At 38.9% G+C, this 27446-nt stretch overlaps 1 protein-coding gene across 1 annotated transcript; it reads left to right on the top strand.

The window, feature by feature from the left end:
* Positions 1–795: 795 nt before the first annotated feature.
* On the top strand, positions 796–27446 carry LOC134310004 (calpain-2 catalytic subunit-like). The gene is made up of 14 exons (XM_062991507.1): positions 796–1459; positions 2315–2546; positions 4360–4429; positions 4670–4788; positions 8136–8269; positions 10004–10178; positions 11417–11491; positions 12359–12444; positions 12904–12978; positions 13804–13961; positions 14153–14316; positions 15573–15584; positions 16197–16384; positions 26681–27446. Exons 2-14 carry the CDS (start codon positions 2322–2324, stop codon positions 26697–26699), a joined length of 1500 nt encoding a protein of 499 aa, XP_062847577.1. The 5' UTR covers positions 796–1459; positions 2315–2321; the 3' UTR covers positions 26700–27446.

Genomic DNA, 27446 nt, shown 5'->3' with positions numbered 1-27446 from the left:
TGTTGGATTACCGTATTCCCTTCAGCACTGGCGCATTCACATGCAATGCACAAAACTTAACGTCAAAAAGGCACAAAAGCGATTTGTCATGTGAATGCGCCTGTGCTGAATGGAATATGGTATTCCAAGATTAAGAAGCATAAGGAAACAATAAAGACGTTTGTTTGTTTATTTGTTAGAATTTTAACGTCATGTTTTACACTTTGGTTACATTCATGACAGGAACGGTAGTTACTCATTACTCAAGATTCATCAGTATTGTTGTTTTAATTTTTTTATATTATTATTATCATTGCTTTTATTATTATTTATATTATTATTATTGGTATTATTATTGTTGTTATTAATATTATTGTTTGTTTATATATTATTATTATTATTGTTGTTTTTATTTTTTTACATTATTATTGTTATTTTTATTATTATTATTATTATTGTTATTTTTATTATTATTATTATTATTGTTATTTTTTTATTATTATTATTATTGTTATTATTATTATTATTATTTTCATTATTATTTTTATTGTTATTATTATTATTACAGTACAAAATATTACATCAAACACAGTCATGGACAATTTAGTATCTCTAATTCACCTCACTTGCATGTCTTTGGACTGTGGGAGGAACACACAGAAAGGACCCAGACTGCCCCACCTGGGGATTGAACCCAAGTCTGCTTGTGGTGAGGTGACAGTGCTACTCACTTAGCCACCGTGCCGCCCCAATAAAGAAGTAAAACTAAAGTGCAGCTTTTATTGTATTTTTATTGGTTTAACTGTTAGTAATTGTATTTCAGTGTGTTTATATTATATTTGTGTTATTTTCAGTGTTTAAGTGTAAAAAACAACCTCATTATTTTACATGAGACTAAAATATCTGCAGCTCCACGGGACCACAGACGCATTAACAGGTTCTCCAAACATCCTTATGGGGGAAAATACCTTGAAATTCAACGTCTTTAAAACTCAACACCACTCCCAGAACCGACTGACGTCCAGTTTCAAGGTATAATAAAGACGTTCTATTTTAATAAACCTCTTACGTAGGATTTATTACATCCTTTTTTACGTCAACAGTTTAGGGAAGGTCCTTCACTCATCCAGCATGACTGTGACCTGACTGTTTTGTACATGATTTAATCCCTCTAACACCAGACACAATAGAAATATTTATTTTTGAACAGATGATGAATGTATGTTTGTTTTAACCTAAACACCAGACACTAAACATGTTCATGTCCTGATGAATAAACACATCTGATATCACTGGTATCACGTCACACGGCTCCCGAGTCTCATCAGGACTGGTTAAACTGGTCCTGCCACTTACAAAAGACGTAAACAGAGCCGCTGGAATCAGGAGGAGTTTCCATGTTTCTACAGGACAATGAGTGACCGTGATATATTCAGAACGTTCTCCACCTCAGACCTTCAGACGGAACCTTCTCCCTCAGGTAAGCAGTTTCATTCCTCACAACGCTCCTCAGTTTTATTATTATTTATCTCTGTATTTTTATTAATTTTTCGTTTTGTAATGTGGCCTCTGCTGAAGTAGTTTACTGTGGCTCAGTCACTAACAAAAATAATCAAACAAACACTTCAGCAAACCACAAAGCAACACAAAGCAAACTTCTACTGATCTAGTAATAGCAGGACTTTTCGTTTAGAAAATAATTTTTTATTTTTTATTGTTATTATTATTGTTTTTATTATTATTATTGCTTTCATTATTTTGATATTGATATTATTATTGTTATTTTTATATGATTATTATTATTATTGCTTTTATTATTTGTATGATATTATTATTATCATTAATGTTTTTATTATTATTACTATTATTATTGTTATTTTTATATGATTATTATTATTATTGCTTTTATTATTTGTATGATATTATTATTATTAATGTTTTTATTATTATTATTATTATTGCTTTTATTATTATTATTATTGCTTTTATTATTATTATTATTGTTTTTTTATTTGTTGATATTATTATTTTTAATGTTTTTATTATTATTATTGTTGTTATTATTATTATTATTATTATTATTATTATTATTATTAATTTCCTTAAAGTATTTCAGTAGTATTTCACTGTGCTGCTTGACTTGTACTGTATTGTTCCAGTTTAACAGAGCTGATTAAATCAGGAACGATATTTCAGTAAATAAACAGTTTCAGGAACTAAACGGACAGTTGTTTACAGTGATGTGGCTGATAAATAACGTTGTTTTCTACATGTTCTGTAATAGTTTAGTAAGATCAGTCCAATAAACAATTATAATTTTTTTTTCTGCAAACAGAAATCCCATGATGCTTCACCTTGTAGAGGACGAGCTTGATGGCAGGGACACGGTTGGGACTCCCTCTAACCCTCAGAAGTTTTTGGATCAGGACTATGAGGAGCTGCGCAGAGATTTTGTTAAAAATAAAGCGAGATTTGTTGATGAGACGTTTCCTCCCAATGAGAGCTCCATCGGTCCCAACCTGCTGCATGATGATGCCATGGCGAGAGTGGAGTGGATACGACCAACCGTGAGTAACAAATACCAGATATTAAATATTAACATAATCCCAGTTATAATCATGACATCATAATCTCTGTTGTAATTATGACATCATAATCCCAGTTATAATCATGACATCATCATATCTGTTATAATTATTATATCATAATCTCAGTTATAATTATAACATCATCATATCTGTTACAACTATGACATAGATAATCTCAGTTTTTTATGACATCATAATGTCAGTTATAATTATAACATCATAACATCAATTATAATTATGACATCATAGTCTCAGTTATAATAATAACATCATAATCTCAGTAATAACTATGACATCATACTCTCTGTTACAACTATGACATCATAATCTCAGTAATAACTATGACATCATACTCTCAGTTACAACTATGACATCATAATATCAGTAATAACTATGATATCATACTCTCAGTTACAACTATGACATCATAATATCAGTTATAACTATGACATCATACTCTCAGTTACAACTATGACATCATAATCTCAGTTACAACTATGACATCATACTCTCAGTTACAACTATGACATCATAATCTCAGTTATAATTATGACATCATAGTCTCAGTTATAATAATGACATTATAATCTCAGTTACAACTGACATCACACTCTCAGTTTTAATTATTAATAAAAGGAACAGCCATGTTTCCCAGTTCCCTAATGTAATTCATCCACTGAATGCACTACACCACTGTGTTGAGGAACACACTGTTCCCTCTGTATTCATTTAGCACCAGCACCTCGACCACACAGTAGATCTTAATGTAGTTATTTTAAATGTTTAAAAACATTTTGTTATTTAAAATGTAAAATTTAGTTATTTTCCCACCCAGCAGACTAGTGGCTGGTTTCGTCTGGGGGTGCCCAGCTGACCGGTAGCAGGGGAGTTCAGAATCCCAACACTGGTGTGCTAGTGGAATATCACCCCCCCCACCTGGACGCCACTCTTTTGTTTCTTCTCCAGTCTGTCCCACAGTTTCCAGGGTTTCCTCACATTTTTGTCGTGTGGAGTGTTTCTGCTTCTGTTACACACACACACACACACACACACACACACACACACACACACACACACACACACACACACACACATCTGTGTTTTTGGCTGCGGCTTCAGTTTGATTTTCTGGGTTTAGTTAATTTTTATCTCCTTGTTAAATGTTCACAATTGGGTTCATCTTAATATCTCAGGTGCAAAATTACATCTGGTGTCCATGTCACAAGGTGCTCACCAGCTCTGTAAGACTGACGTCCTTGGTGATGTTAAGCTTGCTGGACTTGGGACAGTGAGGCCTGCAGTACTTTTATAAGAGCCAATCAAGCATCAGAACTGGAAGATCTCCTGGTCTGATGAATCCTGTGTTACCCATATAGAGCTACTCCAGGATGCAATGTAGGACCTGCTGATAGCATCCTAGTACCAGTTAGCACAGGACTCCTTCAGATATCTTGGGCGGTCCATGTATCAGCGGGCCAAAGCTCTTTTGAAAGCATTAGGCAGGTGGTCCTAATGTTTTGGCTTATCATTGTAGAACTTTGTACACATCGACATCAACACAAGACCATCAACATACAAACGTATCACCTCAACTTTACATTTAAATAATACGTAACTATTATTTAACTTTTTACATGTTTAAGTAAAATGAAGTAGATCAGTGGTGGACTGAGTAGCTGGGCAGTCCATGATTGAATTTGTACTGAGATCAGTGGTGGACTGAGTAGCTAGCAGAAGAACAATTTGAGCAGTCCATGATGGAATTTGTACTGAATTTGTTTTCATTTTGCAGAAAATGGTTGAAGATCCGTATCTGATTGTGGAACGAGAGTCCAGGTTTGACCTCGCTCAGGGAGACCTTGGTGAGTTGGGATGGGTGATATGGGTAATGTAGAGATGGTAAAAAATCAGTAATGTGAAGAATAAACCAGAGTTTACAGTACAAGAGCACTAAGAGTGATATTACCTGTCAAAGGGGGTTTAAGTCATCTATAAGAACATCTTTATATTTAAAGAATGTTTACAGGTTTCTGTTTCACATTAAATAAAAAGCCGGGCCCTACATCTCTTCATCACTTCTACGTGGATTTTGTATACTTCAGGAGACTGCTGGTTTCTGGCTGCGATCGGAGCAATCACGTTTCAGAAGGACATCATGGTTGAGATCATTCCTGAGAACCAGTCGTTCAGCCAGGATTACGCTGGAATATTTCATTTTCGGGTGAGAACATCAGTCCATCAGTGCGCAACAGTCATTAATTATTCATCTGTTCTCTTTATTATTATACTAAACATCGTAAACCATCACGTGGTCAAATAGATCTCCACAATTCATGTATCATCCAGATACATAGTGGTGATGTAGAACTCTGGGTTACTGGTCTTGGTCCACGTCAACTATGTACAATATATTGCCAAAAGTATTCATTTACATTTACATTTTCTGCATTTAGCAGACGCTCTTATCCAGAGCGACTTACAGAAGAGCTTCCACAGTAAACATTTCATTTCTCAAGTTTTAGTAAACAGTCGAAGATACAAATCTGCTGAAACCTGTTAGAACCAAAGTGTTTTTTTTTTTTGTTTTTTTTTTGGAAAATGGAAGAAAAATGTTAGTAAATAAGTACAAGTCAGCTTAAGTGTTTAGTAAAAAGGTGATGAAGGTTTTTAATCATTTTTTAAAGACAGCAAGAGACTCAGATGTTCGGACAGACAGAGGAAGTTCATTCCACCACTTGGGTGCCAGTACAGAGAAGAGCCAGTGATAGCTCAGTGGTTAAGGTACTGGACTAGTAAACAGAAGGTTGCCGGTTCAAGCCCCGCCACCACCAAGTTGCCACTGTTGGGTCTCTGAGCAAGGCCCTTAACCCTCAATTGCTCATTGTGTAAGTCGCTTTGGATAAAAGCGTCTGCTAAATGCTGAAAATGTAAGGAGACTTGATGCTTGTCTTCCTTTAGTCCTGGGTGGAGGATCAAGTCGAGCGAGACTGGTGGCTCGGAGGTTGCGTGGTACAGAGCGGGGTTTGATTAGACCACGAAGGTAGCTTGGGGCTGGTCCATTTTTGGCTTTGTAGGCGAGCATCAGTGTTTTAAACCGAATGCCTGCAGCTACAGGAAGCCAGAGAACGCAGCAGTGGGGTGATGATGAGGCAGCAGTGGGGTGATGGTGTGGCAGCAGTGGGGTGATGATGTGGCAGCAGTGGGGTGATGATGTGGCAGCAGTGGGGTGATGATGAGGCAGCAGTGGGGTGATGGTGTGGCAGCAGTGGGGTGATGTGGCAGCAGTGGGGTGATAATCTGGCAGCAGTGTGGTGATGATGTGGCAGCAGTGGGGTGATGAGGCAGCAGTGGGGTGGTGATGTGGCAGCAGTGGGGTGATGATGAGGCAGCAGTGGGGTGGTGATGTGGCAGCAGTGGGGTGATGATGTGTCAGCAGTGGGGTGATGATGAGGCAGCAGTGGGGTGATGATGAGGCAGCAGTGGGGTGATGATGAGGCAGCAGTGGGGGGGGCAGCAGTGGGGTGATGATGAGGCAGCAGTGGGGTGATGAGGCAGCAGTGGGGTGATGATGAGGCAGAAGTGGGGTGATGAGGCAGCAGTGGGTGATGATGAGGCAGCAGTGGGGTGATAAGTCAGCAGTGGGGAGATGAGGCAGCAGTGGGTGATGATGAGGCAGCAGTGGGGTGATGAGGCAGCAGTGGGTGATGATGAGGCAGCAGTGGGGTGATGAGGCAGCAGTGGGTGATGATGAGGCAGCAGTGGGGTGATGAGGCAGCAGTGGGTGATGATGAGGCAGCAGTGGGGTGATGAGGCAGCAGTGGGTGATGATGAGGCAGCAGTGGGGTGATGTGGCAGTGTTTGAGCTGGTTAAAAACCAGATGGGCAGCTGCATTTTGAATGAGCTGCAAGGGTTTAGTTGGTGACATTGGAGCTCCTGCCAGGAGGGAGTCTCCATCCAACCGTGAGATTACAAGTGATTGGACCAGAATCTGAGGAGCTTCCCTGGAGAGAAATGGTCGAATCTTCCTGATGTTGTACAGGAGGAACCGGCACCATCTTGTCATGTTGGCTAACATGACTCAATAAATGATTGAGTTCAGGTGTTCCAATCACCTCCACGGCCACAGGTGTATAAAACCGAGCACCTCGACATGCAGACGCTTCTACACACATTAGTGAAAGAACGGGTCGCTCTCAGGAGCTCAGTGAATTCCAGCCTGGTACCGTGATGCCACCTGTGCAACAAGTCCAGTGGTGAAATTTCCTCTCTACTAAATATTCCACAGTCGACTGTCAGTGCTGGTATAACAAAGTGGAAGCGATTGGGAACGACAGCAGCTCAGCCACCGAGTGTTACCACGTAAAATGACAGGGCGGGTCAGCGGATGCTGAGGAACATAGTGCACAGAGGTCACCAACTTTCTGCAGAGTCGATCACTACAGAGCTCCAAACTTCATGTGGCCTTCAGATGAGCTGAAGAACAGTGTGTAGAGCTTCATGGAACGGGTTTCCATGGTCGAGCAGCTGCATCCAAGCCTTACATCACCGAGCGCAATGGTGTAAAGCACACCGCTACTGGACTCTAGAACAGTGGAGACGTGTTCTCTGGAGTGTCGGATCACGCTTCTCCATCTGGAGATCTGATGGACGAGTCTGGGTTTGGTGGTTGCCAGGAGAACGGTACCTGTCTGACTGTATTGTGCCGAGTGTACAGTGTGGTGGAGGGGGGATTATGGTGTGGGGGTGTTTTCAGGAGTCGGGCTCGGCCCCTTAGTTCCAGTGAAAGGAACTCTTAATGCTTCAGCACACCAAGAGATTCTGGACAATTTCATGCTCCTGACTTTGTGGGAACAGTTTGGGGATGGTCCCTTCCTGTTCCAACATGACTGCGCACCAGTGCACAAAGCACAAACTCCATAAAGACGTGGATGAGCGAGTTTAACTGGCCTGCACAGAGTCCTGACCTCAACCCGATAGAACAGCTTTGGGATGAATTAGAGCGGAGACTGTGAGCCACCTTGTGGAAAGCCTTCCCAGAGGATGTTTGGAGAACCTGTTAATGCGTCCATGTACCGTGGAGCTGCAGATATTTTAGTCTCATGTAAAATAATGAGGTTGTTTTTGACTTAAACACTGAAAATAACAGAAATATAATATAAACACACTGAGAGTTTAAAAGTGAAACAGGGAGGAAAATCCAGATGAACACAGATACATGTGGAGCTTTATATTATTTCATCAAAGAAGTTTATCATTCAGCCACAGAACAATCACTGATGTACAACAGCAATGTAAAGTTCTGGTCACTCCAGACACCTAATTTTAGCCAAATATGGTTCATAATAGAGTAAAGAGAGTAATAAATAATAATCATCAAGTTCAGCCTCCTCACATGTGGGTGAAATGTGATGCGTGAGGAAACAGACTGTACATTTTAGTTCTGATGAAACTCCACCGTGAGCTCTGACTGTTTATTCTGATGTGGTCTTATTATTTATAGAATGAAATCAGAACTTTGCTCTACTGAATGATTGTTGTTATAACTCTGATGTGATGTTTCCTCACAGTTCTGGAGGTTTGGAAAGTGGGTGGATGTTGTGATAGATGATAAATTACCCACGATCGATGGAAAGCTGATTTTTGTTCACTGCAAAACTAGAAACGAGTTCTGGCCTGCACTGCTGGAGAAAGCTTACGCCAAGTAAGTCTGATAATAATGTTTATTATTAATAATAATAATAATAATAATAATAATAATAATAATAATAATAATAATAATTACAGGAATAATAATAATAATAATAATAATAATAATTAATAATAATAACAATACTAATAACAATAATGATAATTATAATAAAAATAAAAAACAATAATAATTATAAAAATATTAACAAAATAATAATAATACAATAAAAATAATAATAAATAATGATAATAAATAATAACAATAATAATGATAAATAAATAATGATAATAAATAATATATAACAATAATAGTAGTAATTAATGTTAAATAATAATAATAAAACAATAATAATAATAAATAATATGTAATAATAATAATTAGGGATGTCCCGATCATGTTTTTTTGTTCCCGATACCGATCACGATTATTAATTTTGATCCCGATCCGATACCGAGTCTCAAACCAATACTTGTATTTTCTAGATATTGTCTAGATAAGAACTAGATAATACTGTTCACACAGTGCACACTTCAAGTACATTACAGTTATTCACATTAATCCAGTGTACATGTTTAACACCTGAATAGCTCTGCAGTGCTGAAGGGAAAAATGCTGCATCCAAGCTATTGGCTTAATGTTCTTGTATTTTTACAAAATCAATCAAAATGATTGAGATAATTACAGTTTTACTTTAAACTTTACATTTGAAGAAAAAAAATCTGTTTAATGCAGTGATGCACTAAAAATGAACAGAAATCTGTGTAGCAGCTTAACTTGAATATAAGAAAAAAAGTTACTTAACAGCATTACAGTAAAACCTGAATACCAAAATAAAATGGACAGGCTCTTTTGTTATGAAGGAAAGCCAGTTTTTAAAGTGCTTGTATTGTGACGATGGTTTGATGGACGTTTCTATGCGAAGTGAGTGTGTTTTGACCCTTTGGGGCTTCCATAGAATATGAAATAGCGTGCTTGACTCTAGCTGTCGGCTATTCGGTACCGTAACAGAAGAAGTTAATAAAGTGTTCTGCTCCCGACAATATGTGAAAATACCGTGTATTTATTTCTTTATTAAGCGAGTGCATCACTACGTTGTTTAGTAAACCGGAGTGATCCTCGACTCACACCATATAAACAGTAAAATTCTACAGTAATGAACGCAGCTCTGCTCCCACCGCCTGGTGAAGCGCTCACAGTGCAGACATTACACTTCACTGTTGGACTTGTTTCACTTTCCAATTCAAACTATTTCCACACAGCGGACACGCTGACGTAAAACAAAAGATCGGGATTAGGATCGGCTTTAGTAAAGCCGATACCGATCAGTTAAAAAATGCCTTGATTGGCCCCAATCCCGATCTTTGAGATTGGATCGGGACATCCCTAGTAGTAATAATAACAGTTCTAAATACTAATAATAATTATTATAATTATAAATTATGCTTAATAATAATAATAATTAATAATAACAATAATAATAATAATAACAATAATAATAGTAATAATAAATAATAATAGTAATTATAACAAATAATAATAATTGTAATAATAATAATAAATAATAATAATAATGATAATAATAATAGACTATAATTATATTACAGTGATTTAATTATTTCAGCACTTTATAATAGTATTAAAAACACACTACTTGCACATTCTAAATAAAGTTATTTATTTATCAGTAATAACACATTGCACTGTGTGTGTGTGTGTGTGTGTGTGTGTGTGTGTGTGTGTGTGTAGAGTGTGTGGATCATATGCAGATCTACGTGGTGGTTTGGTGTCGGAGGCTCTGCGTGATTTTACCGCTGGAGTTTTTATTACACTCACACTGGAGGCCGATCGTCCCGAACCCTGGGGTCTGATGAGACAAGCAGCTCAGCACAGATCTCTCATGGGCTGTGGATCACTACACGGGGTAAACACACAAATACCACACCCACCCACGGGGTAAACACACACACACACACACCCCAAACCTACCCACGGGGTAAACACACACACACACACCCCAAACCTACCCACGGGGTAAACACACACACCAAACCTACCCACGGGGTAAACACACACACACACACCAAACCTACCCACGGGGTAAACACACACACACACCAAACCTACCCACGGGGTAAACACACACACACACACCAAACCTACCCACGGGGTAAACACACACACACACCAAACCTACCCACGGGGTAAACACACACACACACACCCCAAACCTACCCACGGGGTAAACACACACACACACCAAACCTACCCACGGGGTAAACACACACACACACACCCCAAACCTACCCACGGGGTAAACACACACACACACCAAACCTACCCACGGGGTAAACACACACACACACCAAACCTACCCACGGGGTAAACACACACACACACACCAAACCTACCCACGGGGTAAACACACACACACACCAAACCTACCCACGGGGTAAACACACACACACACACCAAACCTACCCACGGGGTAAACACACACACACACCAAAACTACCCACGGGGTAAACACACACACACACCAAACCTACCCACGGGGTAAACACACACACACACCAAACCTACCCACGGGGTAAACACACAAATACAACAGTTGGGACTGTGTGGAAAATTTAAATAATAAAAACACAGAGTTTCTTACACTGACTTTGACGTTTATCAGACAGGATGAAGCTGAAATATTTCATCTTTTATCTGCTCGACTTCATTTCATTTATTAATAAACATCCATTCCTGCATTTCAGACCTGCAACACATTCCAAGAAAAGTTGGGACAGTAAAGCATTTACCACTTTGTAATGTTGTCGTTCCTTTTCACCACTTAAAAGAGGTTTGGCACCAAACCAAAAAAAAAAAACACCCCCACAACCACAAAACAAAAAAACCAAAAACCCCAACACGACTTCAGGAAGAGTGCAGCAGTACGGTCGTTGTCACATTTGTCCTTTCAAAATTCTCTATTGGGGACAGGTCAGGACTGCAGGCGGGCCGGTCCAGTACCTGTACCCTCTTCTTCTGCACGTCATGACACACACCCAGCGCGTGAATTAGCATCACATCTCAGCGTTAGATCATCTCAGATTGTGTCTGAATCCTGGTTCATGTTCAGTTTTCTACATTTCTAACGTGTCCCATGTTTTTTAGGCCACTTCTGCTAACACGGAGCTTCCCAACGGCATCGTGGAGGGACACGCCTACACCATTACTGACATCCTCAGTGTGAGTGTGAACTGTTTATCACTCTACTGTACTCGATATCATTTATACTCAGTGTAACGTCAAGGATCAAAATCACATCCATGATTATCCATGAGAACCTGGTGACCCGCCCTGCTCCCCACTACCTACCTGATCAGCTCCTCAGTAGAGAGGATTCTAATAACACATGGAGTCATGAGGCAGATTATTTACACGCTCTACTTTACATCACCATAGTTTTAGCTTACTAAGCTAACTCAGTTAGCATCAGGACGTTCAAACCGACCCTAGCACGCCAGCTAACTCTGTGTACCGAAAACGCTTAAACTGTCCCTGACGCCCCAATTTACAAATAAACCCACACTCGTATAATTAAACATCAATCAGAGTTTATTTACATTTGAAAGGAACTCTGTTGGTTGCTCCGCATTATATTCGTCCACCGAAATGTTGTGTCGCACTGAATGCTGGGATTGCCCTCAGCGCTGAGGAGGCGTTGGGCGCTCTCTCGTCATTCAGTCAGATCATCACTCAGAATTAAGGCGCCCCATTAAGAGCATTTTAAGAGAGCTAAGGATTTAGACACGCCCTCGTCTGTGTAGGATGATGGGAAATGCATCTGTGTAGAGAGAGCGCTGGGTTTTTTAGATTCACCTTGTACAGCAGCTTGACTTTAACCAATAATGAACACCACTAAGATGAATCGGAATGCCAACAGTGAGCCAGGAGTCCTGATCTGACATCAGCGCCTGATTTTACAAACACTACAGGAAGCCTTCTCAGAAGAGCGTAGACTGTTATGGCCATAGGACTGTTTAAGTGTATGATCAGGTGTCCAGATACTTTTGGCTATAGCGTGTAAGTAAAGGTGTTGTGTGTCTTTACCAGGTGCTGAGTAATGGTGAATCGGTGAAGCTGGTGCGCCTCCTGAACCCCTGGGGACAAAAGGAGTGGAACGGAAACTGGAGTGACGGGTGAGGCGTCCATTCTTTTATGATCACTGCACCAATCACATCATGTTCAGGTCATCGAGGTGATGATCGATGCTAAGCTAACATCACATCATCACATCCAGACGTGCTCTGTAATTCTGTTAATACTGAACCATTACATTACCAGAATGTTCAGAAAATAAAACATCCAGTGAGCAGCAGTTCTCCTGGAGCAGCAAGAGAGGTACGAGCAGAATGGTTTAGGCTTCCAGAAAGACTCCAGGAGCAGAAGATCACGTCACAGTTGGCCACTACTCTGCTGGGTGGGAAAAAAACAGGACTAAAAAAGTGGGCGGGGTCTTCGAGGCTGTGTAAGGTTAGTTAGTATAGAAGTGGTGGAACGCTCAGATCAGCGCGTGACTCTCCATGAGTAGGACTGACCTCACGATGGGTGAATAAGAAGGGACGGTACAAACCGGACATGTTTGTGTTTGTGTTCAGCTCCCCGCTGTGGAAAACCGTGAGCGCCGAGGATCGAACCAAACTGCTGCAAAGTAAAGACGACGGAGAGTTCTGGTACAGTTTCATCATTTTATTTTTAATCTCTTAGAGTAATTATTCTCTTACTGATTCTGTTCTCACATACGGCCAAAAGTATACGGACGCCTGACCGTGAGCTTGTTTGACACTCTATTCTTAATAAAAAGGCTTTAAAATCAAGGTTCTCCTCCCCCTTGCTGGCAATAACAGCCCCCACTCTTTTGGACAGACTTTTCAGAAGATTTTAAAATGTTTTTTTTGGGGGAAAAATAATAATACATAAAACAATAATGTTTATAATAATAATAACAATAATGTTAATAATAATTATGAGAATATTTATAATAATAATAATGATAATAATAATAAAATAATAATAATAATAATAATAAAATAATATTTAGAACAACAACAATAATAATAATCATAATAATAACAATAACAATAATACTAATAATAATATAATAATAACAATAATAATAATAACAATAATAATAATATAATAATAATAATAATAATATAATAATAATAATAATAATAATAATAATAAATATGATAATAATTACAGGAACATCAATGACAATAACAGTAATAATAAAATTAATAATAAAATTAAAAATAATAATATTAGTAATAGTACAATTAAAATGCAGGAAATAGAACAATCTGTAAGTTGGTAATTAATGTGTGAATCTTTATTTACCTGACAAAATTAAACAGATTTTCAGTGTTTTCACTGATTAACTTCATTATTAGTGTTTTATCTCTTTATAGATTATATAAATATAATCACATTTAGAGTTTGATTTCTGGAAGCTGCTCCAGATAAAGTTCTCGTGTTCTTCACCTCTCCTCGTTCAGGATGTCAATGGAGGATTTCTGCAGAAGCTTCTCTCAGGTGGACATCTGCTGTAGGACTCCAGCGTTCCTGGACAACTCCTCTGAGAACAGCTGGACCAGCGTGATGTGTAAAGGGAGGTGGGAGAAGGAGACGGCCGGCGGCTCCAGAGATTACAAACGTAATTATTAATCTATAGCACAGTTGTTTTCATTAACCACTTTATCCTGGTCAGGGTTCCACCTATTCTGGGTTTGTTTCTGCACTGTGCCCAGGGGTTCAGGAGAAAACGTACATGAACCTGAAAAAAATGATGCTGATTATTGTTGTTGTTCTGATTATGATGATGATGAATATTCTTGATCTTTTCAGAGACCTTCTGGATGAACCCTCAGTATCGGATGAAGGTTCCAGACCTGGATGAGAATCAGGCTGAATCACAGGGGTTAAACCTCCTTGTGTCTCTGATGCAGAAACCCAACAGCAGAAACAGAAATCTGGTTCAGAACCTTCCCATCGGCTTCAGTGTGTTCATGGTTAGTGTTCAACCATCACACACACACACACAAACACACACACACACACACACACACACACACACACACTGTTCTGTACGTATACTCATTGATAATTTAATAAGCTACACCTGTGGTTAGTGAATCATTCTTGTACACTTCGTTTACTGGCTGATCAGTAAAAACAATCACATTATTCACACCACCATGTTATTAAATTTCGTAAATAAAATCATAACTGCTCTACAGCGCAGAACATCAGTGAGCATCCAACACGAGGAAAACATTTTACACTGACCGACTGAAGCAACTTTAATAATAACAGTTATAATAACAGTAACAGTTATATAAAGAACTTTAGTTAGTAACAGTATTATCAGTATTAGAAGAAGTAATAAAAGCAGATATAGTGATAATAATCATAACAGTTATAATAACAGTAATAAAATCAGTATAAGTAACAGAAGAAGATATACTAATAGTAATTTAGCAGTTATAATAAGTTATTATAACAGTAATAGGATCACTAGTATTAGTAACAGAATAACTAATTAAATTAATAGTAACATTAATATTAAGTTCTAGTAACAGTAATAGTACCAGTTATAGTGTCAGTAACAGTAATAATAACAGTTATAACATCAGTTTTAGAATCAGTAACAGTTCTAATAACATTAGTAATGACAATAAAAGCAACAGTAACAGAATCAGTACTAGTAACAGTAATAATAACAGTTATAACATCAGTTTTAGATTAATCTAAGTTTTAGATTAGATTTATAATAAGCAACATAATGAGTAACAGTTATGGAACAGCAATAGTTATTATAACAGTAATAGAATCAGTATTAGTAACAGTTATAATAACAGTTATAATAACAGTATTAGAATCAGTAGCAGTTATAAGAACAGCAATAGTTATTATAACAGCAATACAATCAGTATTAGTAACAGTTATAAGAACAGCAATAGTTATTATAACAGAAATACAATCAGTATTAGTAACAGTTATAATAACAGTATTAGAATCAGTGACAGTACTAATAACAGTCATAATGATAGTTATATTACCAGTTATAATAACATTATTAACATTATTAGAATCAGTACCATTTACAGTAACAGTTATAATATCAGTATCAGTACCAGTTATAATAACAGTAATAATAACAGTTATATTATCTCTCTATATAACACTGTTAGAATGATAACTGTAACTGTGTTCCTCGGTACTTTCTGTGCTTGTGGTGTAATTTTATGTTTCTCTGTTCTTGCAGGTTCCACCGGAGGTACGTAACCTTTTACCTTCTCCACTCGTCCTTCATCATCACAGATCACACATGATTAATAAACCAGCTTTATTATTATTTTATTACTTTATGGTTGTGATGGGGCGTATTTACTGTGTTAATCACATTACTAACATCCTGATTAATAAAACACTTCGGCTGCTCAACAGTTCGGAATATCGGTTGTTATATTTTGCTTATTAAAATATTCCACACATTTTTATTAGTAGACATGTCTGGACTGCAGACAGGCAGGTCAGTCTAGCACTTGCACTCTTAAACTATAAAGCCATGTTATGATGTTCATTAGGTGCTTAGGTGCCAAAATTGTGGAATTATTTTGGAATCAGTACATTTTTATTAAGCGTATATTTACAAAAACTATCAAAATAATAAAATAAAACATTAAACTGAGTGTTTATATTTAAAATTTACAAACTACTGCAGTCTGCTGTTATTAGTGTTTACACCCTGTCCTAACTCTTTTGGAGCTAAAGCTTTATCTGTATTCATGTGTTCTTTATATTATTGAAATGAATTTTGACCTCCTGACCTTTTCGTACCCTCTGACTCTGACCTCTCCGCTTGGTTCCTTCCTCTCCTGCTCTTCAGCTGAAGGATCAGAACACTCTTCCAGCTTCGTCCTTCACCACCAGTTCCCCCGTGGTGGAGTCTTCACTCACGTCAGGGACTCGGGAGGTGGTGGAGTTCTTCAGACTGAGACCGGGGCAGTACCTCATCGTACCATTCACCGCCAAACCCAACCTCACCGCCTCCTTCATCCTCACTGTACACATCAAGTAAGAGACACGGCCGACCTTCATCTAGCGACATCAGATCCGAATAAACATAACATGAAGATCCGTAGAGTTTCTGAAGAGTTTCTGTAGAGCTTGTGTAGAGCGTTTGTAGAGTTTTTGTGGAGCTTCTATAGAAATTATGCAGAGCTTCTGTAGAGCTTCTGTAGAGTGTTTGTACAGGTTCTGTAGAGCTTCTGTAGAGTGTTTGTACAGGTTCTGTAGAGCTTCTGTAGAGTGTTTGTACAGCTTCTGTAGAGGTTCTGTAGAGCTTCTGTAGAGTGTTTGTACAGCTTCTGTAGAGGTTCTGTAGAGCTTCTGTAGAGTGTTTGTACAGCTTCTGTAGAGGTTCTGTAGAGCTTCTGTAGAGTGCTTGTACAGCTTCTGTAGAGCTTCTGTAGAGCTTCTGTAGAGTGTTTGTACAGCTTCTGTAGAGGTTCTGTAGAGCTTCTGTAGACTGCTTGTACAGCTTCTGTAGAGCTTCTGTAGAGCTTCTGTAGAGTGTTTGTAGAGTGTTTGTAGAGTGTAGAGTGTAGAGTGTTTGGGGCCAGTGATAGCTCAGTGGTTAAGGTACTGGACTAGTAAGCAGAAGGTTGCCGGTTCAAGCCCCGCCACCACCAAGTTGCCACTGTTGGGTCCCTGAGCAAGGCCCTTAACCCTCAATTGCTCATTGTGTAAGTCGCTTTGGATAAAAGCGTCTGCTAAATGCTGAAAATGTAAATGAAAATGTTTGTAGAGCTTCTGTAGAGGTTCTGTAGAGCTTCTGTAGAGGTTCTGTAGAGCTTCTGTAGAGCTTCTGTAGAGTGTTTGTAGAGGTTCTGTAGAGCTTCTGTAGAGCTTCTGTAGAGTGTTTGTACAGCTTGTGTAGAGGTTCTGTAGAGTGTTTGTACAGCTTCTGTAGAGGTTCTGTAGAGCTTCTGTAGAGTGCTTGTACAGCTTCTGTAAGGCAAGGCAAGTTTATTTCTATAGCACCTTTCATACACAGTGGCAATTCAAAGTGCTTTACATGAGGAAAAAAAATAATTAAAAGCATTAAAACATTCCTGAGATCTAGAACCTCAGAAAGACTTCGTGCAAACATTTAGTTACAATTAAGAGAGCATGAAATTCAAACAAGAGAGATAAAAAATTAAGAACATGAAAAATTAAAAGAAAATATTGTAAAATATACCCTACAATTTGGGAAATACGAAATTAAAACAAGAGAGATAAGCAATTAAAACATGAAAACTAAAAGAAAATATAGTAAAATATACACTACAATTTAGAATGTACACTACTCTATAAAAGGAAATTTTATGAAGAGCATGAAAAACTAAAAGAAATATGGTAAAATGAGGGTAATAGCAAAAATTTTGAGCTCAATCATAGGCACAAGAAAAAAGAACCTGGATTTAAACATTTCTACATTTGTGGACCATCTAATATCTCCTGGCAGTCTGTTCCAGTTATATGCAGCCCAACAGCTAAATGCTGCTTCACCATGTTCAGTTTGGACTCTCGGCTCGACTAGCTGACCTGAGTCCATGGATCTAAGAGATCTTCTGGGTTTATATTCTCTAAACATTTCTGAGATGTATTCTGGGCCGAACCTGTCACAAAGTACTCACAACCAGTTGTTAGAATCAGGTGCAGGTTTATTAAGGGCAAACACAGGGTCAGAATCCGCAAACAGTCCAGGTCCAGTCCAGTCATACACGGGTAATCCAAATAATATAATGAACAAATCCAAAGGGCTCAAGAGAATACTCACTGACAGGAATCAGAATAACTAAGGTAATACACAAAATTCAGATATACAAGAAAACGCTTAGAAATTCAGATAATATCAAACAAGACTTCGCAACTAGTGTTGTTACATGTGGAATATTTATACCCTCACAAAATGGCCGCAAAACAGGAAGTGGCTGCACTTAGAATTCAGGAGACAGTGGTCTCTGGTGGTGAGGAGGAGCAGCCACAGCCGGTGTAACAGAACCCATTCAGTGATTTATAGACCAGTAGCAGCACTTTAAATTCTATTCTGTAACTAACTGGAAGCCAGTGTAGAGATTTTAGAACTGGAGTGATGTGCTCAGTTCTCTTCGTCTTAGTTAAAACTCTAGCAGCAGCGTTCTGAATGAGCTGGAACTGTTTAATGGTCTTTTTGGGAAGTCCAGTTAAGAGACCATTACAATAGTCCACCCTGCTGGAGATAAAAGCATGGATCAGCTTCTCTAGGTCTTGTTGGCACACTAGACCCTTGATTTTGGCTATATTTCTAAGATGGTAGAAGGCTGTTTTGGTGATGGTTTTAATATGGCTGGTGAATGTAAGATCTGAGTCTATTAGAACGCCAAGATTTCGGACTTGGTCTTTGGTTTTTAGAGCCCGGGAACTGAGGTGCTCACTGACACTAATCCTCTTCTCTTTGCTGCCAAACACGACAATCTCTGTTTTGTCCTTATTTAACTGTAAAAAATTCTGGCTCATCCAGTTATTGATGTCCTCCAGACACTGAAACAGTGAGTCTATTGGGCTGTAATCATCTGGTGAGAGAGCCAGATATATCTGTGTGTCATCTGCTTAACTATGGTAATCAATGTTGTTAGCCTGTAGCATTTGGCCTAATGGCAGCATATAAAGATTGAACAGAAGAGGTCCGAGAACTGATCCCTGTGGAATTCCACATGTCATAGCCACCCTGTCAGATTCACAGCTGCCAATAGTGACGAAGTAACTCCGGTAACTCCAATCTTCTAAATAGGACCTGAACCAATTAAGGAATGTTCCGGAACGTCCAACCCAGTTTTCCAACCTATCCAGCAGTATTCTATGATCTACAGTGTCAAAGGCAGCACTAAGATCCAGTAAAACCAGAACCGATATTTTACCTGAGTCAGTATTCAGCCGTAGATCATTTAACACTTTTATGAGAGCTGTTTCAGTGCTGTGGTGAGCTCGAAAGCCTGACTGAAATTTGTCAAAATAACCACTGCAGTTCAAAAAACTGCTGACTTGATTATAAACAACTTTCTCAATGATCTTAGCTATGAAAGGAAGATTTGAGATCGGCCTGTAGTTGTTTAACACAGACGCATCCAGAGTTCTCTTTTTTAGGAGTGGCTTAATGGCAGCTGTTTTCAGTGACTTTGGGAAAACGCCTGATGCTAGTGAGCCATTAACTATTTGTTGCAAATCAGTTTTTACAGAGTTAAAAATAGTTTTAAAAAATTCAGATGGCATCCAGTGTTTTGGTCTATTGTATTAAATTGTGACATAATAGTCATGTTATTTCTAGGTGTCTGTAGGGGCGGCATGGTTTCATCGTTTGACTGAGTGGCGTTGATGGTCAGTCTTATAGTTTGCTCATTTCTTCTGTGAAAAAAACTCATTACATTTCTCTGTGGACAGAAGAGGTTCTGTAGAGCTTCTGTAGAGTGCTTGTACAGCTTCTGTAGAGCGTTTGTAGAGGTTCTGTAAAGCTTCTGCAGAGCTTCTGTAGAGTTTCTGTAGAACTTCTGCAGAGCTTTTGTGAAGTTTCTGTAGAGCTTCTGTAGATCTTTAGTAGTAGCTCTGTAGAGTTTCTGAAGAGCTTTTGAAGAGCTTTTGAAGATCTTCTGTAGAGCTTTTGTAGAGTTCCTGTAGAGTTTCTGTAGAGCGTTTGTGAAGGTTCTGTAAAGCTTCTGTGGAGATTCTGTAAAGCATTTGTAGAGATTCTGTAGAGCTCCTGAAGATGTTTTGTAAAGCGTTTGTAGAGATTTTATAGAGCTTCTGATCATCTGTAGAGCCTCTGATCATCGGTAAAGCCAGAGGTTATGTAGAGTTTCTGTGGAGCTTTTGTAGAGCTTCTGAAGATCTTCTGTAGAGCTTCTGTAGAGCTTCTGTAGAGTGTTTGTAGAGATTTTGTAAAGTTTCTGTAGAGCTTCTGTAGAGCTTTTGTATAGGTTCTTGAAGTCAATTATACAAACAAGTGTTAAGTACAGAAGTTATGGAACAGTGGTCTCCATGCCAAGGTTTGGGAAGAAAATATGAAATAAATGTTTTTATGGTTAATTCTTCTTACAGGGAATTTAAACTCCACACATCAAGCTGAGTAACAGCATTAAGGTGGTTCAGGAGGAGTTTGCATGATTAGCTACAGCTTTAGTAAACAGAGTGCTCGTTTCTGATGCAGTATGTTTAGTCAAGTCAAGTCAACTTTATTTATATAGCGCTTTTTACAACAGACATTGTCTCAAAGCAACTTCACAAAATCCAGGACCAATAGATACAAAAACCCCTGTTGAGCAAGCCGAGGGCGACTGTGGCAAGGAAAAACTCCCTGAAAATTACAGGAAGAAACCTTGAGAGGAACCAGACTCAGCAGGGCCCATCCTTCTTGGGTGGCCTGGAGGATACTTTAAATAAATACACGATTTACACAGAGCATACAAACACAGAATTAAATGATCTAAAAGTTATAACTGGTAATAAATAGATAAAAAGATAAATAATAATAGAGTTGTTCTTCGCTCTAGTCTTCAATAAAGTCTGTAGTGATTTCTTGTCATTCTTGGTGCAATTACTCCAGACCCGTCACATCCGGCACGAGCAGCATAGTTGTCACGGCAGTCTCGACTTTAATCCTTAACCTCGGCGGGTAAACAGGTTTCCATCAGAATGCCTTTGGAGTAGAACAACAAAGAATGTAGTTAATAATGTACAATGCTAGTTGAGTAAAACAGTTTTACAGAGAGTTTTAGACTCCGGCAGCCCTAATTATTACAGCATAACTAAAAGGGAGAGCGAGCAGGTAACAAGGTCATGAAGGCTTTCACAGGACATCAGCGCCCATCTCCCCACCGTCATCAAACCTGAGTGATCGGATAAGAGAGGCAGAACGACAGCAACCCAACATCCCTGATCACCACAAGTTTCTATGACCAAGAACCCCCAAGCTCTGCGCCTTTGTCTATACTAATCAAAAGCCTGAGAAAATAAATATGTTTTCAGTCTAGACTTAAACATTGAGACTGTGTCCGAATCCCGAACAGAGGCAGGAAGATTATTCCAAAGTTGTGGAGCTTTGTAAGAAAATGCTCTTCCACCAGCTGTGGTCTTTTTAATTTTAGGAACTATAAGTAACCCTGCATCTTGTGAACGAAGTGGACATGCTGGGTTGTAGTGATTAATAAGTTCACTCAGATACTGTGGAGCCAGACCATGTAGCGCTTTATAGGTTAGTAAAAGTATTTTGTAATCAATGCGAAATTTAACTGGCAGCCAGTGTAGAGATGATAGAACAGGACTAATATGATCAAATTTTTTAGTTCTAGTTAGCACTCGAGCTGCTGCATTTTGAACTAACTGGAGTTTGTTTATGGATCTACCAGAGCATCCAGTTAGAAGAGCATTACAATAATCTAACCGAGAAGTTATAAACGCATGGATCAGTTTTTCAGCATCATTAACAGATAGTATATTTCTTATTTTAGAGATATTACGCAAATGATAGAAAGCAACTCTAGTAATATTATTAATGTGTGTATCAAAGGAAAGATCTGAATCTATTGTGACACCCAAGTTTTTTACATCTGGGCTGGGAGTAACAGAGAACGTGTTTAGGTTTAGCACCAGGTTAGACAACTTGTCTCTTGCAGCTTTAGAGCCAACAAGTAAAACCTCAGTTTTATCTGAATTAAGTAAAAGAAAATTACACGACATCCAGTTTTTTATGTCGTTTACACAATCTTCTATCTTACTGATTGTGTCAGTATCATTTGGTTTGGCTGATATATACAGCTGTGTGTCATCTGCATAGCAGTGAAATTTTATGCCATGTTTATGAATAATTTCACCTAGTGGAAGCATATAGAGTGTAAATAATAGAGGTCCAAGTACCGACCTCTGTGGAACACCACACTTTACTTTTGTAGTTTCCGAGCATTTATTATTTACATAAACAAATTGCGAGCGGTCAGTCAGATATGATTGAAACCAAGAGAGTGCGAGTCCTTTAACACCTACTGTATTTTCTAGCCTCTCCAGTAAAATGTTATGATCGACCATATCAAACGCTGCGCTAAGATCTAATAGAACAAGAAAAGAGACACATCCATTATCAGAAGACATTAACAACTCGTTAACTACTCTAATTAATGCGGTTTCGGTACTATGGTTGGGTCTAAATCCTGATTGAAATTTTTCATGAATACAATTTTCATTCAAATAAGAACATAATTGTTTGGAAACGACTTTTTCTAATATTTTAGAGACAAAAGGAAGATTTGAAATTGGCCTATAATTAGCTAGTACATGTGGATCAAGATTAGGTTTTTTAATCAGGGGTTTAATAACGGCACTTTTAAACAATTTAGGTACGTACCCAAGGCTAAGGGATGCATTGATTAATGTAAGCAGGGGCTCTACAATAGCTGGGAGTAAATCTTTAAGTAAACGAGTTGGAACAGGATCGAGTATACACGATGATGACTTAGATGATTTAATCAGCACAGTTAGTTCATTTTGGGAGATTGGATTAAAGGAATTTAGTTGGATTAACTCGTTACTATTATCACCAATGCTGCTCGGAGTGAGTCCATACTTAACATTGGCAAGTGACACATTTTGACTCTGAAGTCGTATTTTTTCTATCTTGTCATTAAAGAATTTTAAAAAATCATCGCTGGTACAGTCAGGCGGTATATTAGATTCAGTTTCATTGACGTTTTTAGTTAATTTGGACACTGTCTCAAAGAGGAATCTAGGATTGTTTTTATTTTTCTCTATTAGGGATGAATAATATAAAGATTTAGCTTTTATAAGTGCATGTTTATACTCAGTTAGAGCATCTTTCCAAGCAATCTTATACACCTCCAGTGTAGTGTGACGCCACTTGCGTTCTAATTTCCGTGCTGCTTGTTTAAGTGCGCATGTGTGGTCATTGTACCATGGAGCAAGTTTTTTCTCCCTAATCAGTTTAGTTTTGAGTGGGGCTATGTTATCTAAGGTTGTGCGCAATACGGTCTCTAGGTTTTGAGTTGCCTGATCTAGTTCTTTAGGTTCTGATGCTGATATATTTGGTATTTCTGGTAGGCAGTTTATGAACGCTGCTGCAGTTGCAGATGTAATAGTGCGCTTACATTTAAAACGATGTGGTTGCTGTATATTATTGGACAGGGACACTTCATAAATTAGTAGAGAGTGATTAGAAATTAAGTCATTCTGTGGTACAATTTCCAGGTTGTCTATGTTTATACCATAAGTAAGTATTAAATCTAAGGTATGTTTACAGCGGTGAGTGGGTCCTGTTACATTTTGGGTGATGCCTAAGGATTCTAAAATAGAATCAAACGCAATTTTGAGTGGATTACACTTATCCTCATAATGAATATTAAAGTCACCAACAATTAAAGCTTTCTTAGTTGATAAAACTAATTTAGAAAGAAAATCGGCAAATTCGTTAAGAAATTCTGAGTAAGGACCAGGGGGTCGATAAACAGTAACCAGTTTAAACATACTAGTTTTATCAGATGAACCTTTATTGGTTATGTCAGAGATAAGAACTTCAAACGAGTTTGTTATGGGAGATGATTTTACAGTAAGATTTATGTCTTTATCATAAATTGTGGCTATTCCTCCACCACGACCACTAAGACGTAGCTTATGTTCATAACTGTAACCCGGAGGAGATGCTTCATTTAAACCTAGATACTCATCAGGTCTAGCCCAGGTCTCGGTTAAACAAAGTGCACTAAGACAATTATCTGTAATTATTTCATTTACAATTACTGTTTTGCATGCAAGTGACCTGATGTTTAGAAGTCCTAACTTTAGTTTAGCTCTACTATTGTTTTCATGTTCATTTAGATTAATTGTAATTAAGTTATTATGACATACTTTTTGATTTTGTTTTGGCTTACACCTGCCACGGTAAACAGACACAGTCTCAATGGTTTGTGACCTAAGGATTCCAGGTGACGTCCGATGGCGACTCGCAGACAGTTGGTTAGGCCTGTTTGTCTGCTGCCTGGTCTTGGCTCTGGATAGTCACTTACCACTATCTGCCGCTACACTAACGCGGTGGTAAAGCCTGTCACCTATGCTGCAAGAAATGCGAGCAGCACCCTCCCACGTGGGGTGGACACCATCCCGCTTCAAAAGACCAGGCCTTCCCTCAAAGGTGGACCAGTTATCTACAAAATCAATGCAGTTTTCTGAGCACCATTTAGACATCCAGCGGTTCAGCGACAACAACCTGCTGTAGGTTTCGCCACTGGGTCGAATCGGTAAGGGGCCAGAGCACACTACTGCCTCAGACATCGACCTAGCTAACTCACACACCTCTATAACATTACTCTTAGTAACCTCAGACTGCCGTAAACGAACATCATTAGTGCCGACGTGGATAACAATCTTCGAAAATCTACGATTAGCATTAGCCAGCACTTTCAGGTTTGCTCTGATGTCAGGCGCCCTGGCCCCCGGAATACAAGTGACTATGGTTGCTGGTGTCTCTATGGGGGTTGCAATACGCACGTGTCGGAGCTGAGAATCTCCTATAACCAGAGCACTTACATTAACAGGCTTCTCAGCGGGTGGCTCACTGAGTGGGGAAAACCTGTTGGACACGTGCAACTGAGATAGTCGGTGCTTTGCCCTACGACTATGTCGCCGAGACGTCACCCAGTCGCCCCGCTGTGAGGGCTCTAATGCCGGAGTCTGGGGTTCTGTACCTGAACTGCTGGCATTCGGGACTGCTACAGCTGAATCTAAGCCCTCACTAGTAGTAGTCTGTTCTAACGCCCGAATGTGCCCTTCTAACACTGAGATCTTCTCCGTCAGGCTAACAACTAATCTGCACTTATCACATGTAAAGTTATCACTAAACACGGAGAAGGAATAACTGAACATATTACACTCGATACAGGGAAATAAAGCTCCTGCTGGGGCCATTACAACAAAGAAATGTACTTAGCTTTAGAAGATGAGTTGAAGTTGATGTTTATGTTGATTTCACCGGCGCTTCTGCTGGTAGTCACAGAAAAACGGCTTTAATTCCGGACGAAACAGGCGATGATGAGCTGGAATATAAAAACAAACAACCAAACAACACAAACGCGCTTCGTTCGGACAAACCGGCTGTAATTCTAAAGGAAAACGGTGTTTATGCGCTCGTGTACAAAACAAATAAACAGAACGCGGTTCCTACAGACAGAAAACGGCTTTAACTCTCCACAAAGCAAATATGTTTAAGCGCTAAAATACAAAAACAAGTAACACAAACGCGCTTCGTTTCCGACAAAACCGGCTGTAATTCTAAAGGAAAACGGTGTTTATGCGCTCGTGTACAAAACAACCAGAACGCGGTTCCTACGAACAGAAAACGGCTTTAACTCTCCACAAAACAAATATGTTTAAGCGCTAAAATACAAAGACAAACAAACAAACGCGCTTCGTGCGGACAGAAAGCGGTTTTAATCCTGGATGAATAAAATGTTTATGCGCTGAATTACAAAACAAACTAAAACCGGCTTCGTTCGGATGCCGGTAGCAGAAGTTTTCACAAGCACGGATTTACGTTAGTAAACAAGCGTAAAAACAAGCGCTTTTTTACGATAGACAAAATAACACTCTATATCAACTATGCGCAAAAGATTAACGTTTAAAACATACGTATATAAAAAGTTATTTAGCTAATGGCTAATGGCTACAAACAAACAACTAGGCTACAGTCTCAGCGTGCGTACCACCGGAAACCGGAAACCGGTTCTTGAGGAACTGAAAGCTTAGCTAGTCTAACTTAACGCTTTTGTGGTTGATGTGTTAACACAATGTGTTTGTGTTGTTATTAGCACGTACATCAGCAAAACATGAACCTCTCCTAAAAGGAACATCAGGGCTCTAGATTTCGGGTTAAGCTTCCCTGGACCGGCCAATCAGAATGTGAGATTCCTCCACAGCAGGTCTGAGAACTTCTCACAGTATGGTGTGGCAGTGCAGGACCTGGATAACCTGCTGCTATTCTATTTGAGAAAAGTCTTGAGGAGAATGTGAAATCATCTTCCATGGTCTGAAGCTGAAGCTGAGGTGCTCTTTAGTTATGCAGTAGGACAGAGATCCATAAAGATCTGACCTGAAGCTTGTAGGCATTTTGTAACCTGGTGAGACCTGAATGTCTGATGATCTAAAGTGGTTCTGTGAGGAAGAGTCGAGCTCAGGTTCCTCCATGCTGATGAGCAACACCACATCACAGAAGATGTTTATTGTATGTTTGAAATGGTTGATCAGGGATCTGAACCCACTTTTTCAGGTCTTCATGAATCTCTTTATCTGCAGGTGTAAAATCCAGCGCTGATCATGAAGATGCTGCAAAAGACGTTCAAGCAGAAGATGAACAAGAATCTTCAGCTCCAACATCCATCATCCAACATCTGCCATCTAACATCTACTGTCCACGAGAGCCACATATACCATTAAACATCTAACATCTACCATCTACCACCTATCAGAGCCACCGCTACCATTCAACATCTACGGTCCAACATCTACCATCTACCATTTAACATGTACCATCTAAAATCTAGCATCCACCATGTACCATCCAACACACACCATCCAACATCTAACATCGACTATACACCAGCAAATATCTACCATCTACCAGCCACCATCTCCCATGTGCCATCTAACATCTGTTATCCACTATTCGACATCCAACATCTACCAGCCACCATTTACCATCTATCATGCTCTTTTTATTAAGTACTTGGTTGTCGCAGAAGGTCAGAGTAACCTGTCATATCGTGACAACCAGTTCTCAGTTCTTCTCTTTCCCTTTTATAACCTCTTTCTCCGCTGGGGGCTGTGGATGTTTTGTGTTTAGCATTTGTTCCTTGGTTTCTGTTATTTTGACCACCTCCTTTATTTTTCCCTCATTCCTTTTTTGTTTGTTGTATTTGAGCCATTAGCGAGACACGATCACCACTGGGGTTCAGCTCAAAGTGAATCCGATACTGATATTTCTGTTTGATATTTTTCTGTGATTATTAATGTGTTTACTATTTTATAAATGTATGTAAAATAAAAACAGTTTGTTTTTGTC

This window comes from Trichomycterus rosablanca, chromosome 3, assembly GCF_030014385.1.
Source record: "Trichomycterus rosablanca isolate fTriRos1 chromosome 3, fTriRos1.hap1, whole genome shotgun sequence".
NCBI lineage: Eukaryota > Metazoa > Chordata > Actinopteri > Siluriformes > Trichomycteridae > Trichomycterus > Trichomycterus rosablanca.
The sequence above is the reverse complement of the archived record's forward strand: the minus strand, read 5'-3'. Positions and strand labels throughout refer to the sequence as shown.